Genomic DNA, 25,606 nt, shown 5'->3' on the forward strand with positions numbered 1-25,606 from the left:
AATAATTTAAAGAACTTAAGGTCTGGACATTTTTTACAGTGAGACCAGAAAAGCAACTTTTGAAAGGGATAATAAACCTAATTTATATGTTTAAGGCAATTTTTAATTATTAAAGAACGTGAGGATGAGGTTAGTTGTTAGAAATTGTTAGGTTGGCAATATCTGTACCCTCGAGGTATCTCATGCTGCCCAGTTTGAGACACCTAGTGTGTTAAATCTTCCATCTTTCTGCGTATGGTCACTCCTGTCTGTGGATTGAGCACAGAGCCTGTTCACCAAAGCTTTGATTCCTCAGTCTGGTGGGCATGAGATGTTTGGTGTCATAATGGAACCATTCCCTGCCCTATGAGCTGCAGAACGTTGAGGGTTTTTTTTTTTTAGAGCCCAAACCAGTATAGTTTTGTTAAAGATTAAAACCATTGGAAAATTCAGATGAAAGTCTGTAATTCTAATGAAGTTATATAATCTCATATGATTGCAAGAATTTAAAACATTTCTATGTCAGAAAGAAGTCAGGTATTAGTATCGGAACATTTTCCCCATAGGAATCACAGTTTGTTATTGTGGGGAAAAGCCTGCCACAGGGAAATTCAGTGATGCCCTTTTGTACAGCCACAGCTTTCAGGGGCCTTACTTAGGCTCCGATCTTCTGGACAGCATATGGATGTAGAAGGAAACGTGTGCTGTTCTGAGCAGCCTAGTGATGCATGCACTTGCATACCCTAATGAGCACACACTTTACCCAACACTATTGCTGTGTTTAGTGTTGTATCTGGGACAAAAGAAGCAGCAGCAGCAGCCTATGTCGTTCTGTGCATTTGATTCTTTTATTATCTGCCGTGTCCAATCTAAGCCAAAAACTGGCCTCAGCAGATTCTGGCTCGGAGATGTTGTGGGAGCCCCGGGGGCTCCATACACATGCCTCTTCTGTGACCAAACAGGGGCTAAGGAGTCATTTCACAGCACCCTGTCCTCAGGGTGGAGTCACACTCCTACGACCGTGATGATCAGTAGACTGAAAGCAAAATATTAAAGAGACCAAAGGGATCAATTGGGATTTTCACAGACTGAATGGCCACTCAGGGAGCTCAGCCAGAAAGAACGATCCTAAGTGTCTAAAAATATGAAAAACAGCAAAAAGATGACACAAAAATTTTTTTTGTTTTTAATTTGGCCATGGCATTCCAAGCAGGACAGCCGTGGGATCTGCCTGGATCAGCTCAAGACCGTCTTTGCAGAACACCGCAGCGGCTCACACAACGCACCAACTAACACGCGCTCCAGCTTTATGGCATGGAGCTGCAGAACCGTCTCTGTCACACAAACACAGATTCAGGACAGCATTACTGTCCCATTGGGATGCAATTGGGATGGGCTGGGTAGACAACAGCCCTTAAAAACTGGAATGATAATATGCAGGTTTTTCCATTCCTATCATTTGTCCTCAATTTGAAAGATTAAATGCTTATGTCCCATTGTCAACTATTCTTAGCACTAATTTCACAATTTAGCTCAGTGATGACCAAATGGCTTCCTTACAGGTTTTTTTTCCTCTCAGTTCACAGCTGTCCTGAATTTATTTAGTGTGGTGCTTAGGTTGCATAAAGAAAAATTTTGTGACTCAGCCTCCATAAATGTTTCAATCAGAAACCTCACTTGACTCAACTACTGCCTGAAGAACACCCTCAGTAAAAAGTCAGAGGAAAGGTAGTTCAGTTCTCCATTCTGGTTAACGGCTTCGCGATTCACAGCATCGTGGAATAATCCAGGTGAGAAGGGACCTCAGGAGGCCTCTAGTCTGGCGTCCTGCTCAAAGCAGGGTCAGCTCTGAGATCAGACCAGGTTCATCAGACCCTCAGACCAGGGAGGTTTATGGAGTCAGGTCTTGAAAACCACAGTGGATGGAGAGGGTATAACCTTCCTGAGCAACCTGTTCCACTTCTTGACTGCCCTGAGGGTGAAAGAGGTTTCTGCTTATATCAAATTAGGATCCCTCCTTTCAATTCACCCTAGATTGATAAGAGGCAGACAAAAGAGATGTGCTAAAGGTGCCGACTTCTCTTCCTCCCCCCTTCATTTTTCATTATACTTCTGGCTGGTTTGCATTGGTCCCTCAATTCTACTTTTCAAACTATTTAGGATCATTTATTATTTCATTTGGCTGTCACACAGAGAGGGTGCCAGTCACCAGTGAAAGATTCCTTCTGGAAGGCACTGTATGCACAGATGCAGTGAGAAAGCTCACCTGAGAAAACCTTCCATTTTCACACTTTGAAACATTTGGCGTTACCTTATTATCCTCAATAAAATTTTAAAAAACCCACCTTCTTGTGTTTTACCTACCACCAAGACTGCTATCTCCTACTCTACTTTTCAGAACTGAAATGTTTATAAAACTGCTGTATTTATGGGAAAGACGGGTGTTTTTCTTACAGAAGATGAAGGTGAGGAAGTGATTTCCATAAGGGAAAGTTATAATTCTTGGACATCCCTGAGTTTGAATGGAAACATTTTCATGGGAAGCAGACTAGCTAGTGAGAAGCAGAATATGATTCCCAGCCTCTCACGACCCAGCTCGTGCTACAGGTGAATCTCTGCAGCTTTTCCAGTTTAAGTTTGTTAAACAAACAGGAAAAAAATGTGACGGCTTTGCACATGCCTCAGTGTACACAGTTACTTACTGCTTATCCTGAATTAGTCCTTCACCTTGTTGCTAGGAACTTTTATTTTAAAAACCCTCACGAAAAACTTGCCAGAGCAAGCCTGCGATACCAGGCGCAGACTGATGCCATTCACGGGTGGGTAGGAAATGCTTGAAGTATAGGAGGGAGTAGCCTTGATCTGAAGGAGCGGTACCGTTTCCTCAGCTTGCAGTTACCTTGCTGAGACACAGTTTTCCAATAATCCTGTCAAGTATCCCAGCTTGTCTCACATCTAGCAGCACTGTCTCTTTTAGATACTCCTCAGGTTGGTTTTCTGTCTATTTAATTCTTTATTCCCTGTTCCATTTTACTTAAACCGGCAGTGTGTGCCAAAAACTGACTGGAAACAGTAATTCACACTGTGATCCTGGATAAATTACTATACAATTAGCAACATCACAATGTGAGTTTCAAAACGTTAATGAAATAAAGCTGCTCCTTTAGGAAACTAGATACTTTACAGTTTGTGATTTATGGTGGCTCTAAATAGGATTGTGAAGAGTTTACACTGCCAGATGAAAAAATACTGTCACTTTTACTAACATGATACTTCGTGCCACTTCTGTAGGAAGTGATGCCTCTCTTGCCTAAAATAATCCTCTCCTCAGCATCCTCTCTGTAATATCTTATCCCTTCTAGAAATTGAATTGCAAAGTTGTTATGGTCTGTAAATCAGATGCGTTTTCTTCATTGTGAGGAGCAGGACACAGGGATCATGACTAGTTTGGGACAGAATGACACGTAGCTTATGTTCAGAGAGTTCTTTCCATGAACTCAGATTCATTTTCTGGCTTGAGAGGTTTTGCTCTTTACTACTGGACATTTCAGACGAGCACATGTACATGCAGTAAGTGTGAAGCCTTATGGGTAAATAAAAATTACCGCACAAATAAGAGTAATAATAAATCAAGCCCAAGAATTTTAGGTCAATGTGCAGAATTAACCTATTTACTAAATGTTCTGTAGATAAGAGATCATTGTTCTTTGCTTTGAAAAGATTTCTGGGTTTAGTATGTGTTCAGCCATGACTTATCTATTATGCTTTGCTTCCTTTTTATTTTCCTTTCATTGAAAATGAGACCTAAGTCCTTAAAAATCATTTGGACTCGATCCTGAAACACATTGGACACTTCCCAGTCCTTTTGAAAATAATGGGACACGAGAACTTTCATGACTTAGTTTTCATTTCTCTGAGGTGTTTTTGAAACTTTGAAAGCAGTTCAGAAGATCCTATCTCGTTATTAGCTGAGACATTGTATTTCTTTGCTTTCATATTGATCTTTTCGCCTGTCCATGAAATCTCCAAAGCGTACTAATAGCCTGTTAGACCCTAAATAAGTTTAGGTACTGATGTAGCTACAGAGGATGTACAACTGACTGCTAGAAACCAATCTTGTCATTGGTCTTCCACCAATGTATGTATATTTATTGGTAGCCTCTGATTAATTAAAACCAGCTTCTAAATCAGTGGAGTTGGTTAGGTGCTATATATGAAGTTTTCAAGCTACTTAAGCCTACGTGTTTACAGTCTGTTAAAAAACTTCCCCTCCTCTCCAGTAGTCTTATATTTTGTGAAAGCTTTTGAAAGCCTTTACAGGCCACAAATATTGTTACCTACCAGGCTTGTTCTTCCTATGCTTTGAAATCCTCCACTCTCCTCTCTTAGACTGTAGGTTGCTTGAAAGTGGCCCTCTCTTCTGGTTTGCCTGTCAGTAGAACAGTGGAATCCTTATCCGTGTGAGGGCTTCTGTAAGCTAACAGCACAGAGAAGTACAAGTACCGTATTAGACCTCCTCAGCTTACACAATAAATTTGAAGTTGATTAGTCTGGGAGAAGGCTTAATGTCACAAACAGGGGTTTGGGTTATTCAAGCTAACAAAAATCATAGTAGCATAAATAATAATAGGATAATAGCTACTTTGATGTAATTAGTCTCCCCTAGATTCATCTTCTGTCAGTCCATCTCTTGCCCCATCAGTTACTGGAAGACAGCACTTCCATGAAGAAAGAGACACTAGTCTTTTTTTTTTTTTTGGCCATCCAGCTGATAAACGAGCATTGTGTAAACTTTGCCCCTGAAGTGCAGAACTGCAAAGCCAAGCGGACAATAATTTGTACTGGAATTAAATCCATCTGGAAGGCATTTGAGGCAGCAAGACATCTATGAAAACTTTGGGTGTGATTGACAGCTTTTTCCAATAGCTTTGATGGAAGTCTAAATTGAGAAATCTCTTCTCCCACCCTGCAAGAAGTTATGAGCAAAATTTATTCTGACCAACCAATGTTGGCCTGTATTCAACAGCATATGAGGCCCTCATGTTCTCCTGTAGGCGCGTGCTCATTCGTTAACCTCTGCAATGGTCATGGAAAGACTAGATTAGATTTTAATCAAACATACATGACTGTGGTCTTAGAGCTAGAAACAACCTGGCAGTGAAACAGTAATGCCTAGCAATGTACTGATAATGTTCTGGGCATCCCTGGGAAACGCCAAGATGCAGACAGGCTACATATCCTTGGCAATTAGCTCATACACTCAATTTGCAAGAAAAATGAAAATCTGGGACCTCGTGCCTTTTAAAGAGGGAAGGGAATACACTGAAAACCAAACAAAATACCTTCTGAAAGAAAGATAAATGAAGGGCCTCAATGCTACCTTTTCAGGAAGGTTGGCTAAAGCTTCTCACTCATCTTTCTTCCTGGAGCCAGGAGCGAGAGAAACATCTCATGCCACAAAGTACTAAACACATCCAGGGAATCCGTCAGGGCCTGTTCCTTCCCTTCCCCATGTTAGCTACAAAGCTGATTCCTATATATTCCTTCAGGTCTCTGGAGGCAAAAATCCTGGTTTGGAGGGGCATCTGTACTAGCAGTTGGCCCACAGTAGACCTGCTACCTTCATAGGAGGCTGTGGGCTGCTGGTGTTTTTCAGTACCTGCCAGTGACCCAGAGCCAAAAGTCGTGCCTGACGTGGCGCGATTGCTGAGACCCGCGTGTACCCTTCACGGGCCGAAATGAGCAATTTCTCAGTGCCCCTGGCTGTACCGCCCGCTTAACGTCACCCCGTTCTGGGGAGCACCCACACCGTGTCACAGCGGCAGATAGTTTCAAAAGTCACAGTTTAACTCAGTTGTAAGCTGCTCTTTCAGGAGTTGCGTCAACTTGCGCGGCGTAGAAGGGATCATCAGAGGAGCTTCTTGTTTTTTCACGACCATCTGGCACAAGCTGGTTTTCTCCCCCAACTGTTTTGACAAAGTGTATTTCTCTCCCAGGGCTCACTTACCTGTGTTCCGTACGTTTTAAGATCGTCTCGAGACTTGCACAGGGCTGTATCTATTTTAGCTTGTTTTTATTGGCAACTAATGTATACTACCATGCACCCACGTGAACAAAATTACAGAGCCCAGACAACTTTTGTACAGAATTCCTTTGGCCACAGCTTCTCTGTGGGTTTCATTTGGCAGAAGTGATATCAAGCAGAAGTCTTTCCCTCGGCTTCTGATGTAAACTAAAATACACCTTATAAATAGAAAATACAGGCGCCGAGAGCGGTGCCTTTGGGCAAACAGCCACCTTTGGGCTATGGGAAAAATTCAGTTAGATATGATTCATAAATATAATGAATAGGGTGCCATAAACTCCCTTTGCTCTTCACAAACAAAGGCGCTTTCTCTGCCTTGAAAACTTAGAAGGGCAGGACCCAGAGGAATAGGCAAAGAAAAACAGGAGGAAAGTAAAAGTGGGAGATTTAAGGGGGAGAAAGAAAAATGGGGGCTTGAGTTGTCAGAGTGGGAAGTATCATTTTGGAGACCATCAAACAATGCGTGGAGTAAAACAAGGGGATTTGTTAGGCACTGAATCCCTCTGCACCTCTCTTCTGATGAGCTCCAGCTTTCATTTTGCAAGATTCGAAGCGTACCATGTTGCAAAAAGAAGTTAGTTTGTTCTCTGAGCTCTCGTTCAGTTGAAGGCTCCTATTGATTACAGCTGGAGCCGGATCAAGCTTGCGCTGACTGTGTTCTCCTGGCAGACTCATTTGTAAATACCTTTCATCTCATCCAGCAGTGATAATGATGTGCTTAGATGATGTGGCAGCAATTATTTATCTGCTGCCTTAGGTTTTCTACTTTAAGCTAGCCAAGTACCCCAACGTCAGACCATGAAGGGATGCTTACATTTTCATTAAATCTTATGTTTTCTTCCAAAGAAATTGTAACAGCTCTATTGTAGTTTAAGTAGTAATTTCTTTCTTCACTCCCACTGACAAATTTGGGAGCAAAGGGCTCTACTCCACCATATTTAGCAAGTTTAAACGTGTTACAAATAACCTTGTTATCTGATAGCACACCCCAAAGGAAAACCCCTCAAAACTTCCATTTTCCCAGATTTCTGAGCATCCTGTCCACTAACCAAAGCCGAAGCAGAAAAAAGGGGTGGCGTAGACCTTGGTTACTCTCTGAATGGATTAACACGCTTGCTTAATGCTGTGTAAATACTGGAAAATAAAGCATGGATCTTGTCAAACTTAAGAACTTAGCAAATAAGGAGCAGTAGAAACAGCACTAATAGCAAATAGAGCTGAAGTATCTACTGCCAAGTCAGTGAGAGATCCCACGTCCTGCCTGGCAATCAGTCTAAATACATCCTTTCTCCCGCTTCGTGTGACCTTTTCAGGTCAGCAATGTTGTGTGTTAGCTGAATAGTTTAAAACTGGAACTTTACTGGTATTTGGCCTACTTTTTTTCTATTTATTTTCTAAACAAATGATCATGGCCACTCCCTCCTCCAACTAACCTTTTAAGCTTTGCCAGAAGTCTGTGAAGATCACAAGGTATTAAAAAAAAAAAGCCCCTCACATGCTCAGGCAAACAAAAGCAGGCTGCTGCATCTCACCATCCCACCAGCCCTGCAAGCAGACTTCAGGAGTACTCTACTTACTCTAGGAAACACTGCCGAAATCTCATTTTCAGTGAAAAGTGCCAGGATTATGGTAGCAGAGCATCTCTTCTGAGGCAAACCCATGAGGCTTCCCAGCCAAAGACCAGAAAAAAGAAAACCCAGAAAAGCTGTCCCAGTTGCTACTTCTACTTGATTGCCTGAAGGCAGCTGGGAAGTCAGATCCTCAGCCTGAGAGCAGAGTCGATCACAATTTTAAGGCAAAGTAATTTTGGAAGAAAAAATAGCGCTCTCTTCCCAAGGAAACTTCTGTTTTTAAATGATAGTTTTTATTTATTACTGGCTCACTGAAAGAACAAAGTATTTTTTTAGTGTTTTTTTTCTTTTTTTTTTTGTTCCTGAACACAGAAATGTGGCTAACCCCAGAAAAATCTTAGTCTGGGGCCAAAAATAATAATAATTTTCAGTTTTAAGATTTTTTTTTGTCAGGTTTTTGAAAGAACAACAGATACTTCCCAAGCACCACTCCAATTTACAATCTCCAGTAGACTGCACACCCTCAACTTATTTCAGTTGCCCTTCTTGTCCACCCCAACTTTGCCCACAGCCCCTGGGCTCGTATCTTGCTCTGGCGACGTCACAGGGACGTGCAACCACAGCCGGACACGTTCTCCCGCGCTGCACAGGGCACACCGTACCACCTCAGCTCTTGCTATTTAGGCATTCTTCTAACGGCTCCATTATGCTTGGAATCGGAAAAACAACAGCAACAGAGAGACATCGGCAGGTACTTACCAGCTCCCTGGTCAAAAAGTGAGCATGGAAAACAGTTTGGTGATCTAACCAGATCACACTTCTTGTCTTGAACTGTAACAGAGCATTTAATAAATGCTCTTTCTGCAAGTGAAAAGCAGCTACATTAGTCGGGCTCTTATGTATGTGCCTTGCAACCCCATTCTTTAGCCTCCGCTTCGTCACCTCTATCACGATACATCTTTTTAACTTTGATGTTCATTTTTCTTTCCTCATAAATATTCATTCTGCATTTTTTTTTCTTTTACCTTCAAAGAATAGATTTATTTTCCCTTGCTGCTTCTGCCTCTCTTTTGATCCTGCCTGGCTTCCCCTCTTGTATCTTTCCCTCTTTCAAACAAAGAGTTCTTTAAACTTCATTTTAAGCCCTCAACATGTTAAGAATTACATGGAAAATTAGATTTTCCAGTTAGGTTCAAACAGAGAGCCAGCTAATGGGAATTCTTTAGGCAAGACAGACAAACAAAAATATAGAAGACACTGTTCCGAATGGTTTTGTTAGGTCAGCACCATATCACACTGCTTGTTTGTAGCATAGTCAAACTGATACTGCTACAGGAATCTTAACTTCTGCACATCCACTTCCCTTGACTTGAACTATGCAACCTGAACATTGTGTTTTTCTTTCCCAGCTCTTCCAATCCCCTCCCATCCCTAGAGTATATTTTGGACCAAATCAACTGATGTGTCTTTTTCAAGTACTATTTCCATAATTTTCTTTAATTGTTTTATCATTTAGAATCACAGAATCACAGAACGGTTTGGGTTGGAAGGGACCTCAAAGATCATCTAGTCCCTACGCCCCTGCCATTGGCAGGGACCCCTTCCATAGCCCAGGCTGCTCCAAGCCTCATCCAGCCTGGCCTTGGACACTTCCAGGGATGGGGCATCCACAGCTTCTCTGGGAAACCTGTCCCAGTGCTTCACCACCCTCTCCGGGAAGAACTTCTTCCTGATATCTAATCTAAACCTCCCCACTTTCATTTAAAAGTTGTAGAAGGCATGAAAGTCAATTTCTTTTAACTATTTCATTTTTTTATTTCTCAAGAAGGTAAAATACAGACAGTGCCCACCAGTTACACTCGGAAAGTAAAGAAGTTCTGATACATTTCTTCAAAACAAGACATCTGTGGGTACATACAGCAACATGGTAAAAGTATCACATAACCATGTAGGAAAAAGTCATAACCAAATAATGCCTTCAAAGGCATTTCTGAAGCTGGAACAGCATCAAGAATCTGCTTATTTACGTAGGGAACTGTGGAGATTGCAGCACGTTGGTACTGCCAACAGATAGGATGATTAGTGCTAAAAACAATATCATCGTTTAGATAAGCCTTCTCCTTCTGATAGTTGCTATTGAACTTGACTTGAACTTAAGTGTTCTCAGCTTGGGAACTACAGTTCTAATTCCTAAACCACCTCATTCAGCTTGTGAAAACCAAAGGAGAAACAGCTTTTCTTGATAAAAAACGTCCCTTATATCAAATATTTTAAGTCCCTTGTCTTATATAAGTCACTTATATCTTAAGGTCCCTTTCTTAAGGGTGTGCACTGTTGAGCTACGCATTCACTACCCAAAAAATGAGGCTTTTAGTATTTCAGGCTGGGGTTGGATATCACGTAGTTCGTGCTCAGATGCCACGTAGACCGCCCAGGTTTTCACCTGACTGCATCCCCCACTGCAGAACCTTTGCCAGCAGCTCCCACGTGGAGATGCCTCCCTCACCGGGAGGAGACACCACGGTTCCTCAAGAGGAACGGTCTGATTAGGACTAAAACACTTGCAGACATGCCAACAGACAAGAAAAGCCGGAATTTTTTTTTCAGGAACTGTTCTCTGTGTTGTCTCAGAATGAAAGTTGAGTTTTAGAAACACACTTTAGAGGTAGAATTTTGTGTTTTCCTTTGCAGGGACCCAGCAGCTGCCAGCGTAAGTGCTGTGAAAAGGCTTGCAAAGATTTAATGAGTGATTCTTCAACTTCCTAATTAAAAACCACCATGAGCTTTCAGGCCTTTATGTGCCTAATATTACAGGTTGTAGCAGTAATACTTTGTTCAGTCAGGCCTCGCTGAAGGAAAATGCTTATGAGGTTTCCAAGGAGAGAAATAAACAAAATGGCAATGAATAGGGAACTTGGAACTTAAGTGAACGTAATTAAGAAAAAATACATCCTTCAGATAATTCTGGAAACTATTAGGAGATATTCATAATTCATAACCAGTTGTTTGGTTTTCTTTCAAGCAAGGGGGCAGCTTTACATCAAACACTGAGTAGCTTTTCCATTAACTTAAATAAACAAAATAGTATGCTTCAAGTTAAGCGAACATCTTTTTTTTTCCTTTCTTTTTTAATAACTGGGTGAATTAGAAATAAGAACAAGACATTTACTTTCAAATAGGAAATTGGTTTGCATGCTATTTCTTCATGTTAAAAATACTTTGGAACACTCACAAAAACAATGTTAAGCTGAATTTATGGAAGTGTTCCATATCAGTTTTGAAGATGATATGCCAGATGTCGGGGAGAACTCTTTCATCTGCCATAATGGAATAGTTTAATCCACCCTTGTTGTTTTTGAGTATAGTCCAAGTGTATTGGTCATCATGGGTGGGTGATCCTCACTTAGACAGGCATGAACCAAAAAGCACAAGTTGTTAGACCTCTAGCATGAAGTCGCAGAAAGCAACAGCAGGAAATACTCTACTGAAAGTAAAAATAAGCTATTGCAATGTAAATCAAGAAGTTTACCGTTATGACAACTCACATTTTGAAGCACTGGGAGACTTGCAGATACATTGCACTGAATTATTGGATTGTAACTTGAAAGCAACTATGGCTTCATTTATGGCCTCAGCAGAAATAAAGCCAAAGATGCATTTTTTTCATTAATATAGATCAATCAAAAACATGTAATATTTTTTCTTTTTGATGAGTAGGAAGACTACTAGTTAAGATTGTCTTCTACTGGGAAAAAAGTACTTCCCTTTGAGAAACTTTAAACGCAGACATATATATCGGTGATCTCGTTTTAAGAATACATGTTGAAGTAACGTTGGGTAGAAAATACTGTTGTTAAATGTCTTCTGGGAATAGTTTTTGTGGCCTTGTATCAGACTAACCTTGTTGTCATATTAGCCATACCACTTGCAATAATCATTTGAATTACTGTATTACTTGAGCAGTGTTTTTTGTGTCACATTCATTTAATACACTGTGGTTGTGATTTGATCTTTTTGTCAGAACACATTCCTGTAAGCTGTGTTGAACCAGAGCTTTTACTGGCAGAGGAAAGGTACAGAGCACATCTTGGAAAAGGAGCACGGCATTAGACTGTTTAACTTGCCACACCGTTTCCAGCATGGAATGGTGTGGCAAGCTACCATGCTATGACAGCTACTGTGTGGAAGGCAGAGGAACAGGGTATGTTTGGGGACACTGATTCAGGTTTAGCACCCTTCCCTTGTCGCTGCTGAAATGCTGTCCTGAATGTAACAACTGTAAGTATTGTCTTGTGTGAAGAGAGGGTAGAAAAAGCATGTTCAGCTGCACATGGCAACGTGCAGAGAAATCTCAGAAGTAAGCGCCATTTACGTTTTTCAGTGTAATTTGCAGACTGCGTGGCATACACTCGAGAAGGAAGGTGGCATCACTGATGGAGACAAAGGGGAGGAGAGAGGTAGTAATACATCAAATCAAAGCTTCATTCTTTTATTTTTTTTCCCTTTTCAGCTGCCTGCCACTCCCAAACAAACATGTGGGAGATGTTCTAGTGCTGAAAGCTATGGCTCCCTCCTTTATTTAGCTATTTTATGTGATAAGTCAATTGAGTTTGGACATACCAAAAGCCATACATAATTGTGACAAAGTACTGCAGCCCAGGCTTGATTATTACAGCTTGATCCCTTGTTAATTCTGTTGAGTAAATAGAAGAAGGATGCTTTTCCTGTACCTTCGTATTCATAAAGTTACGCTGGTTGGATTACTTTCCCAAATTCATGGTAGTTGCTAAAAATCTTGCAGTACAAATACAGAAATGACGCAAGGAACTATAAGTTGCACTGCATTCTACTTCTTTTTGTATGTTCTTTACATTAATACTTTGCATTACTTCTGTTTTGTTGTGCCACTCCATCCAGGGGTACTAAAAGACAAATCTGTAAGAAACCTGCTTTGCTGCACTCTCAAATTTGAGAGGGAAAATGTTTCAGCACACCAAAAGATGTCGTGCCATTTTTCATGAAAATCTCAATAACTTAAACATTCTACCTCACATATTTACTTAAATGTAGGTCTTGGCTCTTACATATATTTTTCCTGTGCAAACAAGTATTTGTGCAGGTTGCCTTCGCTCAACTGTGAAAACTTGTTACCAGGGCAATCAGTCCAATATACTTAACATGAAAGGGCCAAAGGAAAATTTAAAAGGGACCAGCAATAAAAGAGGGAGTTTATGGGGTGCTACAGAGTTGTACAGAATCATAGACGCTACCCCATGACACTACTGGATAGTGACTGCACTGTTAGAGTGCAGGTCTCTGTATTAAAGGGTTTGGACACTCCAGAAGTGAGAAATTTCTCCAAATATTTAGTCCTTTGGTACCTACTGAGCTGATGTTATGTAACGGATTTTGTACTGGTATTTACCGCCGCAAAGCGCAGCCTCCCAACACCAATGAGTTAAAAGTTGTCTGGGCATCCAGCCCAGATGAATAACATCCCAAATGTTGAAGGAAGTAGCAAGGGAAATAGAAAAGCCTTTGACAGAAATTGTTGATAGCTTGCTAAGGCTGGGGAGGGAACCAGGGAATTTGGAGGTTGCTAATGTTGTTCCTATGTGTAAGAAAGGATCAGGGAGGATCCAGGAAACGACATAGCAGTGAGCTTGGCTTCAGTTGCAAGAACAATGTAAGAAACATAAATAAGGGACGGAATACTTCATTTGGTAAAATAAAGTATGCCCAAACGCATGGAAGAACTACAGTGGTCTAATTTCTTCCAAGAATTTTCCCTTCAACTGGTTATTTTTGAAAAATACTAATATAAAATGTCTTAAAGGCAGAAGGAAAACTAAGGAAGTGGGCAAAAGGAAAGGTTTTACAGAATTCTGAAGCAAATTGTGCATGATACAATGATCTGCAGAGTACTGCAGGTTTGTCTGCTATCAGACTCACTGGTGCCATTGCTTACATGGCAGGCAGCGTTTGCAGTTCAGATTAATGTATTAGAAAAGTAGACCAAGTCATTTTCTGGTCTCACTCCTACAGAGAACTCAAAATTTAAACCAATTAAATTAAGTATCATTGACCTACAAAACAAATGGAGAAGAGCTTTGCTGGAGTCAAGTACAACACTCACCAGTGGAATCATTCTGGGTTTAGATTTGTATAAACCATTCAAAAGCTGGTCCATTGCTGCTGCTCAGTGGGGGCAGAAAGAAGAATTTGCATCCCATAAGGTCATCGTAAGAGACCCCTTTTTTGACCCGGTGGAATATTCTGCTTACAAGATTGCTACAGATCAGGATAAAGAAAGCAACCTACAAACGTTTTGTGACTTGCCTGAACAGAAAAATACATACACAAATGAGGAGAGCATGAAGATGCTGTAGTAAATTACGACATGTTGAGAGCCAGTGAGCAGCATTTAGTTGAGCACTTCAGTGCCAGGAGTAAGACACACTTGAGTTCATCAAGAACACAGTTTTCCGGATCTGAGCACAACATGCAGGTATGAGCCAGAGGGGAAAAGTGGCTAAAATAAAAGGAAAGAGAGATGTGGATTGCATCTTTTTTTACAACAGTTTGAAGCCCTGGTGAAATGCATCTCTTGGATTTATGTACTTCTCATAATGATACAAAAAAAATTACAGAGATTAAGCTATTGCATAAGTGAGCGAGCAGCATGAGTCAGGGGGTTTGGGAAAAATGAGTCACAGCGTGAAGGGAATGGAGCCAGGTTTGTAGCTTAGGAAAAGAGACTTGGAAAGAATTTTATGGATGTAGATAAGACCCTGACAGAATGGATCGCACTGGAGAAGCAGAAAAATCTAACTAGCTCTAAAGCAGGGAACTGTGTGCTAGATTCAGAGAAAGCTATAGCTAAAAAGCAGGTCAGGCAAAATTTTTGTACACATCTAGTGGTTGAAATACAGAGTAGACTGCCAAAGTCAGCAATGGAAGGACATAATTGTGTAAATCACTTCAAGAGGGAGCGCGGGTACATTTTTAGAAAATGAGGGAATCATTGGGTATAGCTATTAGCGAGGCTTGTGGAATTGTAGCTATGAAATTCAAGTTGATTTATATTTTGTAGGAATACAGGAGCAAGCTCTGCTGCCTTCCATGGTTCTCACATTATTTCTGTAGCACCCTGCGAACTTCAGACGGTAGCCTGTGGAAATCAGAGCATTAACCTACAGATAGTTATGAACACGGAAGTCTTCCAAAATGACCTTTGTAGAATAGCCCCAGAGGTTGCTGGGAAAGGCGGTATTTCTATGAGGATGCGTCACGGGGTCCGATGGCCGTATTTACCGTTGTAGGTTGAGGACTTCCATAAACATTTCTGAAAGAGCACTGTGGCTTACATGTAATTTAATTGAGAGACCAGTGTCCTTAATTGTAATGTTCCTCCCCCCTCATTCTGTACTGACTCCAACTCCTTACAGCAATTTAAGGTTTTTATATAGCAGTAATCGTTGCAACTTGATAGAGTAACTACCTAACACGTTCTGGGGATGGTAAGGTTTGACTGAGCTGAAACCTGCAGGAAAAGCAGAATACAAGATTCATATAATTAAAGACTATGCCATGATGCGTAACAGATCTAAATTCAGACTGTTCTGTGTTTTGCAATCTCCCCCAGATCCTTGACTTTGAAACTGTCACATTCTTGCAGTGTAGTGTTCTGGACGTAACACCTATAAACAGTACATGGAAATTATTCAATCCAAACACATTTTTAAGATTTTGTTAAATTTTTCTAGCTATTCAAAGTACAATTAAATCCCATAACAAGTTTGCTTTTGAGTGGCCGACTAAAAGACTACACAATTTAGTTCAGTTATTGCAATGATCAGGACACCGAAGGCAAACTGGCTACACTTTCAAGTTAAGACCAATCTGCAAAAAAAGATTGTTAGAGATGCCCAGGCTGTTGCAAAGGAAGTTTTCCAACTACACAGGCTATAACTGTCCAGAGAGTAACTGTCTGGGAATAAAAGTCTAAGCAATATCTGAGATCAGACTCAGATATAGTGAGTTTAAGAATTAATCTGTAATTCATAGGTGGCATGCATCAATAGTGAAATACCATTCAGGTTGTTTAACAATTTAATGTAAACTTACAGCTCTTGTTTATCTGTAGTGAACAGCACAAGCTTTCACAATGTTAGGTGAGATGAGAAAATACAAAAGAGAAACAGAAAGGGTGATGTTAAAAGCGAAGGTCATTTTCGTTACTGGTTACCAGTGTAATTTAAATTGCCTGCCTGGGTGAACAAATGCCTGCGTAACAACTAGAAATGAAATTTAAACAGTCAGCAAGGAGCGGGTCGGGGGTGTTTTCAGGTATGGCTTACAAGATCCCTGCTTAAGGTGGATGCCCGAGCTGAAGCTTCTGTTGCCGAAACACTTCTGGAAACAAACTTTATTGTGATGACACTAAATTTGGAGAAGAGGATGCAGAGGAAAGATGCTCAAGAATGAGCTTGTAAAAGCCCATTATTTTCTTTCTAGATCTGTTTCTTATACTGCACTCATCACTGTGGTATCTTGAGTGCTTTCCAGTAGTGCATTAAGCAACATGACAAACATCTGTCACATGTTTGTTCTCTCACCCTCTCCCCAGAGAAACAAGTGTGTGCAGTGGAGTGTCTTGTTTTAATTTTTTTTAATTATTATAAATACACATGCACGTAACACGCATTATTGAATGTTCGTGCTAGGGAGGAAAGGTCAGACAGATTTATCTTGCTTTTAGGAATAAAGCTGGTGAGTTCTGATGCTCCCACAGGAGTTTCTATCGCCCCCTTGCCCCACGTTGCCGTGTCTTCACAGACACCGAATCAGCCTGGTCGTGGCTGTCTGCGGTAGGCAGAAATCAAAAGTATGGATTCCCAATAGTCTCACTTACTGTTCACACTTAAGCCCAGGGATTTTATCAAGAAAGATCAAATGGAATGATACGGTAGAATTTAAGGAAAATGATGTGCTTTGTATAACTGTCGTCTCCCCCACGTTTCATTGCATTGGATATAGACTAAAAGCGGGAATTGATGCAGCTTCCAGATCACTGTCACAGAATCGGAGGGCACTGTGCAAGTTCTGATAAGCAAGCCAGGAACCTAATGGATTGGGAAAGTCTCATTTAAACTGGAAAAAGAAGTTCTTAGAATAATGGAATGAAGACCTGGGAGTTACTGATTTCCACACAGAGAGGACACAACTGGGAAAACAATCTGGAAGCTTCAGATTAGTCAGAGTTCAGTCGCATCCTAAACAACTGTGGGTAGACAGTCTACCCATTCAAGAACCGTGACCACACACATAAGGGGGAATCCCAGATCCATACTGGTAACACCAGTGTGAGGTTACATTATTTCATATGGAGTGGGAAGTGTGCGTGCATGCGTATTGGCAGATAACTCTACCTCTGCCACCTCAGAGAAAAATGGAGGCGACCTGCCTCATCCCAAGGAGACCTCCAACGTCGATGCTGCTTCCTTCCTATGACTTCCACTCCTCTATTGCTCCAGTAAGTCTCAGGAGAGTTGTTAAAAAAAAGTGTTTCTCTAATGGAGGATGATTCAGGTCACATTGAGTGCCAAGAAGCTTGAGATTTCTCTTTGGGCCTCACTTACCAAAAGCATAGATGGGGAGATCTGTGCAGCAGCATCACATTGCAAACATCCACCAGTGCTTCTTTTCGTACTCCACAAGGGCTGGGCTGCTTCTGGTATCACACCAATACAATTCATATTTGGCACCGCTTTCAGCACTGACATCTTCCACTCACTTCCTCACCCTTGTATCCATCACAACAGTGGACATATCTCTAATTATTGCAATACTAGACATTTCAGAACTGAATGTTCCAGCCCTGAAACCTGTCTTACATAGCTGCCTGTTCTCCTCCCACAATGTTTTCCTTGAAGCACTTAAATCTTCAAGCCATCAGCCTTCCTTCAACATTACCGATGGCTTTGCATAGATGTGAGCAGAACCTCTCCAAGCATGGCAACCAACTGCCCTTCCTCAGTGAAGGCTAGAGGCTGCTTTCCTGCCCACCGTCACGTCCCACCTCAGGCAGTTCACTGAAGATGTAAAGTCCGCAAAAAAAAAAAAACCCACCCAAACAAGGGGATTGGAGTTTTCAGAGAACTCCCATCAAAACCTCATTCCATGTAGGTTTCCCTATCTTGCCTAGGGACTCACATCTCAACGAAAGCTATCCAGCAGAGACAGTCAGAATAGCAAAACGTACCGTGATGGTGCAGAGTAACAACACTGATAAAGCTCTCAAGTCCACCAGAAATTCGCCACATACAGAGAGGCATCGGCGTGGCGTGTAGAGGGCAGAGAGAGCACACTGTCACAGCTAATAGGCAACCCAGTTCAGGATCCTAACTCGATTAACAGCTTAAGAAGTCCCAAGAAAAGGTGGTTCTTATAAACACAGATCTTTGTGGCCATAACATTGAATCCTCCAATTTTTAAATGAGGAGGCTGCTAGCAGTCGAACTCTACTCTCAAATAATGGCTTTTCTTTCAAACTGAACTTACCATTGGGAAGAAAATCAAAGACTCTGAGTGCATAAATCAATCTAGTTTCCTTCATTTTAGCTGGAGTAGCTTATTATTCCACGGAAATTAAGCTAAATGGAAATCAAACCGCAGATGCAAATGGCAACATAAGGACTTAATGCATTCTAACTAATCCATCTTAAAAGGTAACTCATGTTAAGTTCACTCCTTTATGAAGTCCCTAAAGATCAAAAAAGCTTTCTTTTTGCCAGCACACTCCAACAAAAAGGATTTGAACCGTATGAGTAGCGTAGTCATTTTATTTTCAACTTTTGTAGAAACCAGGAGTACATGCAAAGCCCAGCGAAGTCCCTGCAAAGACTCGCGTTGGACTCCAGCGCGCTTTGGCTCCAGCCCTTAATGATGTGTCGGGTTGGTATGAGGCAGCCAGCTACAGTCCCCGAAAGTCTTTACACCTGAGAATGTGCTTTTCAGCTGTCAGTACAGAACAATGCGCTCAGCAAGTCCTGCATCAGCACAGCCACTTCAGGAGCGGTACTGTGCAGAAATGCAGAGAGCAGGCTAGCATGAAAGGACTTTATTTTTCTTGTCAGATAAAGAGAAGCTATATGTAAAATATTTGGACATTTGGGGAAAGGACAAACATTGAGAATTAATTCAAACTGTTGATGGTTTATTTTTTATTGAATCTTGTGGTCAAAATTGTTTTCATTTGCTATGAGAAAGAATCCATCATTTTTTCCAAAGCACCACCCAGAATCTGCCACTGGTGATGTTCTAACGTCCCCAGTGCCTATACAAATAGAGAGGTCAGCTGAGATTTGTAAACTGGAGATCATAAGTTTTAAGGAATTTGTTTATTCAGCCTCAAGTCTCCAAATTGTACACAATGCCAAAATTAAAAAGTCTTTTCACTGTACTGTGTCAGGTTACAATAAAAAGCTCTCCAACATTTTGGATGTTCAGATGAGAAAGCAAATTCTAATTCCATTTTAAGCAACCTATTTGTCAGCACATGTACAGTTTAATTACAATTAAGTATCTCCAGCAGTTATGATGAATACGCAAAATCAAAATGTTGTTTTTATACTTGTATAAACCTGCATTTAGTGTGACCTAAAAGCTGCCCAAATTACACTGAAAAGTACTGGTCTAGTATATGCATTTGCAGCTGTACTGTTCAAATACAAACAGACGTAAACTGTTTCCAAAGACTTTAACGAAAAGTACCGGTCTAGTATATGATATGCATTTGCAGCTGTACTGTTCAAATACAAACAGACGTAAACTGTTTCCAAAGACTTTAACAGATTGACCAAATTAGGGGAATTTTTGTGGAAATGACAAGAGGCAGGTCTCTTCCTGATGAGAAGGCCACCACATTCCAAGTCCCTGTCCAAAGTATGGAGCATGGGAACCACACAAAAGAGATCAGAGTCTTTTTAGTATCAGCAGAACAACATATTTCTAAACTCCTCTCATTCTTGAGAAAGGGCTGAACTATGTTTGCTGAAATTTTCCAGAGTAATTCAGCATGGAACAAACAACCAGCATAGGAAAAACACAAAACAAAAAGTCAAATTATTAAAATATGATGAAGTTGCAAGGAGTTTACAGAAAGTTTTATAGGGATAAGTACAAAATATTAATGGTATTTGACAAATAAAAGCATCTGATTGTTTAAAATAACCATATCTGAAAATATTTCCAAATGCAGTGTATCAGAATTAAAAGCTCTTAGAATTCTAATAACATTTCATGTCCTGTAAATGGAATAAGCATTGAGATGACATCTTTGGAGTACACTTGAACTTCGCTGCCCTCACTTACAGGTAGCCCGAAGACGCATAAAGCATTTCAACAGGCTAAATAGTTGAAGTAAACTTTATTACTAATACTGTGTTTGCTTTTTTAATAAAAGATATAGATGAATGTGCAACTGGAGCCCATAATTGTAGAGCTGACCAAGTATGTGTCAATTTAAGAGGGTCCTTCAGCTGCCAGTGTCCTCCGGGCTATCAGAAACGCGGGGACCAGTGCATTGGTAAGTGTTGGTCTGCACTACATTATTTTCTTTCATTATCTAGAGTTGCAAACTTTAAGTTGATTATAAAGTATATAGGTATGTGTACTGTAAAGTAGCTATATAACTTTGAAATGCAATGCAATAATCACCTTCTCACAGTAATTAATGACTAAAGCATGGAACTATTTTAAGTATAATCAGCCGTTGGAGCTGAACTTCACCAGATTAATTTTCCTAATAGTTCCCGTTGTGTTTATTGTTTGTACTGGGGCATTGCCTAACATCCCAGATACAAGCCTGCTACAGCGGGAAACTAAAGCGTGTCTTTGCAGTGACCTCAGGGGGACTTCCCAGCAGAGCTGTAGGACAGAGCGCTACCTTCACGCAGACCTGTTCCCTGTTCTGCGGAGCCCCCTCGCACAGCCCGTCGCAGTACGCTAGTTTTATGGGCGTATGAGAGAGATGGAAACTCTGAACGCAGGTGTACGATATTTGCAACTTATAAACCGCTAGGCTTTATTCTTTGTGCCAAAATCAACTATTAGCACCCTTGGGACCTATACAAGTACAGCATTAAATTAAATCCAAGTGCAGTGTAAACACTGCATCTTTCCTATTCCATCCACATTTGGGGACATCGTGCAGAAGTGCCTTTATCCTGTTCCTTCAGTTCTCCTTTGGCCTTTATTTAACACCTCTTTAATTATGATTTCAATGGATGAATTGCTTTTGTAGGCACTCCAGCCCGTCAGAGGTAATAACAACAAGTATGAAATAAGAGAATCAAATACGTACATCATGAGGTGATATTCAAGACCACCTCTTATAAGATACAAACCTGGTTTTATGTAGCCTAAAAGAAAAGCATTTGGGTTTTGGGGGGCTTTTTGTCCTCAGCAGAACATGAACAACAGAACTTCAGGCTTTCCTCTTTTTCTCTGTGTTGGGGATCCTGCATTTGAAAGTGTTGAAGGATTTTTTTTCATTTTTCTATTTAAGCTCTTTCCAAAATCCTCACTAAGGCTATTGGTAGTGACTGCCTAACAGGAGCTACAGGAAGGCAACTGGGGAGATTTCAGTACACATCTAGTCTAGCTTCAGTTTCTGGGCACGGCTCTCTTCAGGGTTTGAGCCAAGGGCTGTAGAAAACAACCCCAAAATTATCTCTTTCTCGGAAGATGTGGATCAGGCCCTGAACTGTCAAGTTGGTGTAAACACAGACGTATCAGATTTTTCTCAGTTCTCTGTGCAACAGTGGGATGAGTAGTTTGGAATGTAGGTAAAGGAACAGTTTTCATAGGTGACTGTTTGGTTTTTTCAGGTTTTTTTTTTTAATATCTGCAGTTTATCTAGATATTTTAGTGCAAGTAAAGTATATTACTGCTATGCACTTTTAATGTCAAGACTCATACTACTATCTGAAGGTCTCACAGGACACATTTCAGCACTCAAAAGCAGCAGAATGATACACCCTTATATCTACAATGGAATACACTTACGCATCTAAATCTAAACGTGAAGATAACTGGAAAGTGGAATTTCCCTTCTCCTATTTAGGTCAAAACCGAGAATAACACCTGTGTTACATATTACACACTGACCTAAATTATAAGTACATCCCTACTCTTAGTACTGTCAGCATTTCAGAATAAAGCCTGTCTTTGGGGATTTTGTAACAGCTTAGCCAGAAAATGTTCTTGGGGCCAGATCTTGATAGAGGTTCTCCATATGGGAGGAAATGTTTCTCAAATTTGAAAGAAATTTTTCCAGACTCTTTTGGCTTCAAGGTAGAGGGAGAAAAGTACTCATTTCTAACAATTGATTGATTTTAATCTAAATTCACTTATAATTTTTTTTGAGATTTTTCTTTTAAATTTGCTTATTCACATATTGCAAAATTAGTCTTTTCTAAAACACAGGGCTGCAGATATAATTAATTGTTTTCCAGCATTACTTCAAATGGAAAGTTTGGCCAAATTGATTAGATAACACTTAGCCCTTAGATCTGCGTGGAGCTGATGTCCCTAATCCCACAAGAAAAACTCCCACTGCATGAGATCCTGGAAAACTTATGTGCATAAGTGCAGTCCCTAAGCAGCGTAGCATTGCTCACGTGTCTACACTGTATAATCAGATCTCTGAACAGCAGTTTGGAAGGGCTCAGACCTGTAAAAGTCAAGGATGGAAGAGATCTGCTGCACCTCCTCATTTATTCCATTTCTGCCTCTGAATTTCTCTCTACAACGCAAGAGTTACAGTAAGAATCACTACTGTGCAGATAAGCCAGGAATTTCCCAGCATAAGCCTTTTCATTCAGAACCATCCAACACGCTCTTCTGCTGAGTTTAGCCCCAAACAGCAACTGTAAATTTGACAAAGAAAGGGTTAACATCTAAAGATTATTTTTTCACTTGATATCAAAACAAACACTTTCCTCATTATAAAAAAAAAAAAAAAGTCTTGGCCTCTTTTTAAACACATCTATGGTGGAAACAGCTGGAGGTAGGAAACTCAAGATCTGGCATGGATATGGGAAGTGCCTTTCTTTGTTCCAGTGAAAACTGGTCTTATTTGTCTGAGCGTTGAGCCTTTGAAATCTCACATTGTGTACACGGACAGAACACGGCATGGATTTCTTCACCAAGCTCAAGCAGGCCACGACTAAAGACGGCTGGCTGCACATGCATGCACGGTCAGTATTGTGGCATCATTAAAAAAAATATGTTTTCCAGACAAACACAGCAGCAGTGTCTTCTCCAGAATGCAGAGAGGTAAAAGAAAGGGCTGTTGGCACATTTTGTATGGTTTGCAGGTGAAAACCCTGCTCCAGTGCACATTAGGAATGCTGAAACTTGGGAAGGCAGCCTGCTCCACCTCAAAACCAAGGCTAATCTGCAAGGAGAGTCTGCGGAAAGTTCATACTGCCGGAGGCAGCGCCAGCTTCAGCCAGTCTGATCGCTGCCTGGGCATCAGAGAACGCAGCCAGAGGTGCTGTTCTGCTGCATAGGAAGGTATCCAGGAGAGGCAGGGAACGGGAGCTTCTGGGGGATCCCTGCAGAAGCACAACCTCCCATTTCCTTTTAAGACCCGTTAATCTTCTATCCTTGCCATTCTCCTGTACTTGCACAGAGAACTCGGTCTCTTCCTAATGGAGCCAAAAAGGTTTAGTACATGCTAAGAGTGCTGCATGCGAATGGTTGGGAAGACAAGACCTACAAGCCACGTTCACTGTGTTGGTCAGCACAGTTGGTCTGATCATGAGAAGTCTTGGTTGAAAAGCAGAAGAAAACATTCTGGCTTTTACCTACACAAAATAAGCGACTCGGCAGTAGTGTGGAACTGAATAAAAACCAAAGTTGACATGTGTATTGATCTCAGTGGCTGGAAGACAACTGGCATAAACCAGACTTTTACAAGAGTTACTTAAAGTAAAATAGTATTTCCATTAATATCGATAAATGCTGGATGTAGCTCACATAAGCTTTTTTTCTCTGCTTTTAATCAAGTGCAATTAAGTTCACGGTTTCTTTGGAGACAAGACAACAGCAGTGAACTGCCGTGATGCCATTTGAACTAATCCCTCTTCTTTGCTAACCCAGACATCGATGAATGCACCCTGCCTCCCTATTGCCACCATCGATGCGTGAACACTCCCGGGTCCTATTACTGCCAGTGCAATGCCGGCTTCCAGTTGGCATCCAACAACCACACCTGTGTAGGTAAGAACTTCTCTGCATGTACTTACACAGGAGCTCGCTCAGAATAGAGACAAATACCAACACAGTTGAAATTTAAGTATCTTCATCCCAGTGTCAGGGAAATAAATACCAACCTGTAAGACATAGCAGTTGCTGTACTGAGAGGCTCTCCTGAAAGCGATCCAAGAAGTACAGGAGGGTTAGAGGGAAACCTGGAGCCTTATTGTCAACCTGTTATTTTGTTGGTGTAGCAGGTTGCTGAGGAGCATCTAGTACAACAACTGGAACCCTGGAGGTTTATATTCATTATTTAATCTTTAATCTTAATTATTCTTTCAGTTCTGGTGGATCACTTTGTGTTATCATTGGCTTTCATTGTATTATTCCCAGCTCATGCAACACAAAGGCTGGAACTGGAAACCAGGAGAAGCAATACTATACCTCTGCAGTTAAGTGTAATTATCCTCAGGCACATGATAAACATTGTGAGGAAAGAAAGCATCTGTAAATGCCACATTTTAATGTCCAGAAAATAACGTTAAAAATTAAAACGAGGATCACTAAGGAAGAGTGATGCTTTAGATGTGATCATGCCTTCAGAAGTAAAACACTAAGGGAAGCCTCACAGTAAAACTTTAAGACTGTTGTTAAGGTTGAAATCCTAAGTTCTGTTAAAGAAGAATTAGGTAGAGCAAGAATAAAAAAGTAACTGTGTCTGCTGAAGTGCAGCGAGAATGGCCATTAAAAAACCAAGAGGTTGGTGATGGAGATGGTCAGAACGTCTTCTGGCTATAATTTATATATATAAATCTATTATATATATAAAAATATGTATATAATAAAGTCAATCTGGGTTTTTCAGCTTCTACCACTACTTCCAAGCATTGCCATATCTTATCAAGTACCCTGGCACACTGCATAGCACTGAAGAGAGAGAAATTCCATGTCTTCCACCAAAGGATAGGACAGAAAACGGTACATGGGCACAACATAACCACGTTACTTACTTGACCCTTTCCACAGCTCAAATGCAAGGCGTATTCTTTCAGTCACACTCACAAATCCCTGACAGCTCCCAGTTTGCTAGGTGCTTCACCAAAACACCCCTTCTCCAACTTGCTGGCCTCCCAGCCTAACGCGGTATATCACACCAGGAAAGGTGAAGTAAATCTTCAGAAGAACGTTTATAACAAATGGTTGCTGCATCAAGACAGACTTTCACATCTGCAGCAGTCATCTGGCAGCAGTGATACTTGACAGCTGTACCGATTGCCTTTGCCTTACAACTTTTGCATGTATTGAAAGTGGGTCAATATTTCTTGGAAGGAAAACAAACAGAATCGCAGCTTTGGCTAGCTTATTTATTTCTTCTGGTAGCATTGTCATCATGTACATTCTTTGCACAGTTCCCAGAAACTAACTGAAAGGAGGAAGAAAACACTTTGTAATCACATTTCCCCTGTTACCATTCGTTCTCAGGACTAGGAGGTTCATCGTAAGGTGAATTAATAACCTCCTCGTTGGTTTCGCTTCTGTGAGTGCCTAATCTCAGTCGTCTTGGTCAGTTTTTAGTTCTATCTGTAAGTGGCTGAGTGGTGCTGACATTTATAAGTGTTTGCAAAAGCCGTGATGTCGAGTATTTTTTCAAATGCGGCTTCCTACTAATGGTTATATCTGATAAACACAAACACGAATGGAAAAC

The 25,606-nt window shown here is 40.9% G+C and overlaps 1 protein-coding gene across 1 annotated transcript in view; it reads left to right on the top strand.

Moving 5' to 3' along the window:
- The window catches only part of EFEMP1 (EGF containing fibulin-like extracellular matrix protein 1), a 47,411-nt gene that overhangs the window by 14,967 nt on the left and 6,838 nt on the right, over positions 1–25,606 (top strand). The window contains exons 4-5 of the mRNA XM_010155495.1: positions 20,102–20,224; positions 23,806–23,925. Of these exons, the coding sequence (XP_010153797.1) occupies positions 20,102–20,224; positions 23,806–23,925 (243 nt within the window). The remainder of the gene's footprint in view (positions 1–20,101; positions 20,225–23,805; positions 23,926–25,606) is intronic.

Source organism: Eurypyga helias, unplaced genomic scaffold (assembly GCF_000690775.1).
Source record: "Eurypyga helias isolate BGI_N326 unplaced genomic scaffold, ASM69077v1 scaffold39597, whole genome shotgun sequence".
Classification (NCBI taxonomy): domain Eukaryota; kingdom Metazoa; phylum Chordata; class Aves; order Eurypygiformes; family Eurypygidae; genus Eurypyga; species Eurypyga helias.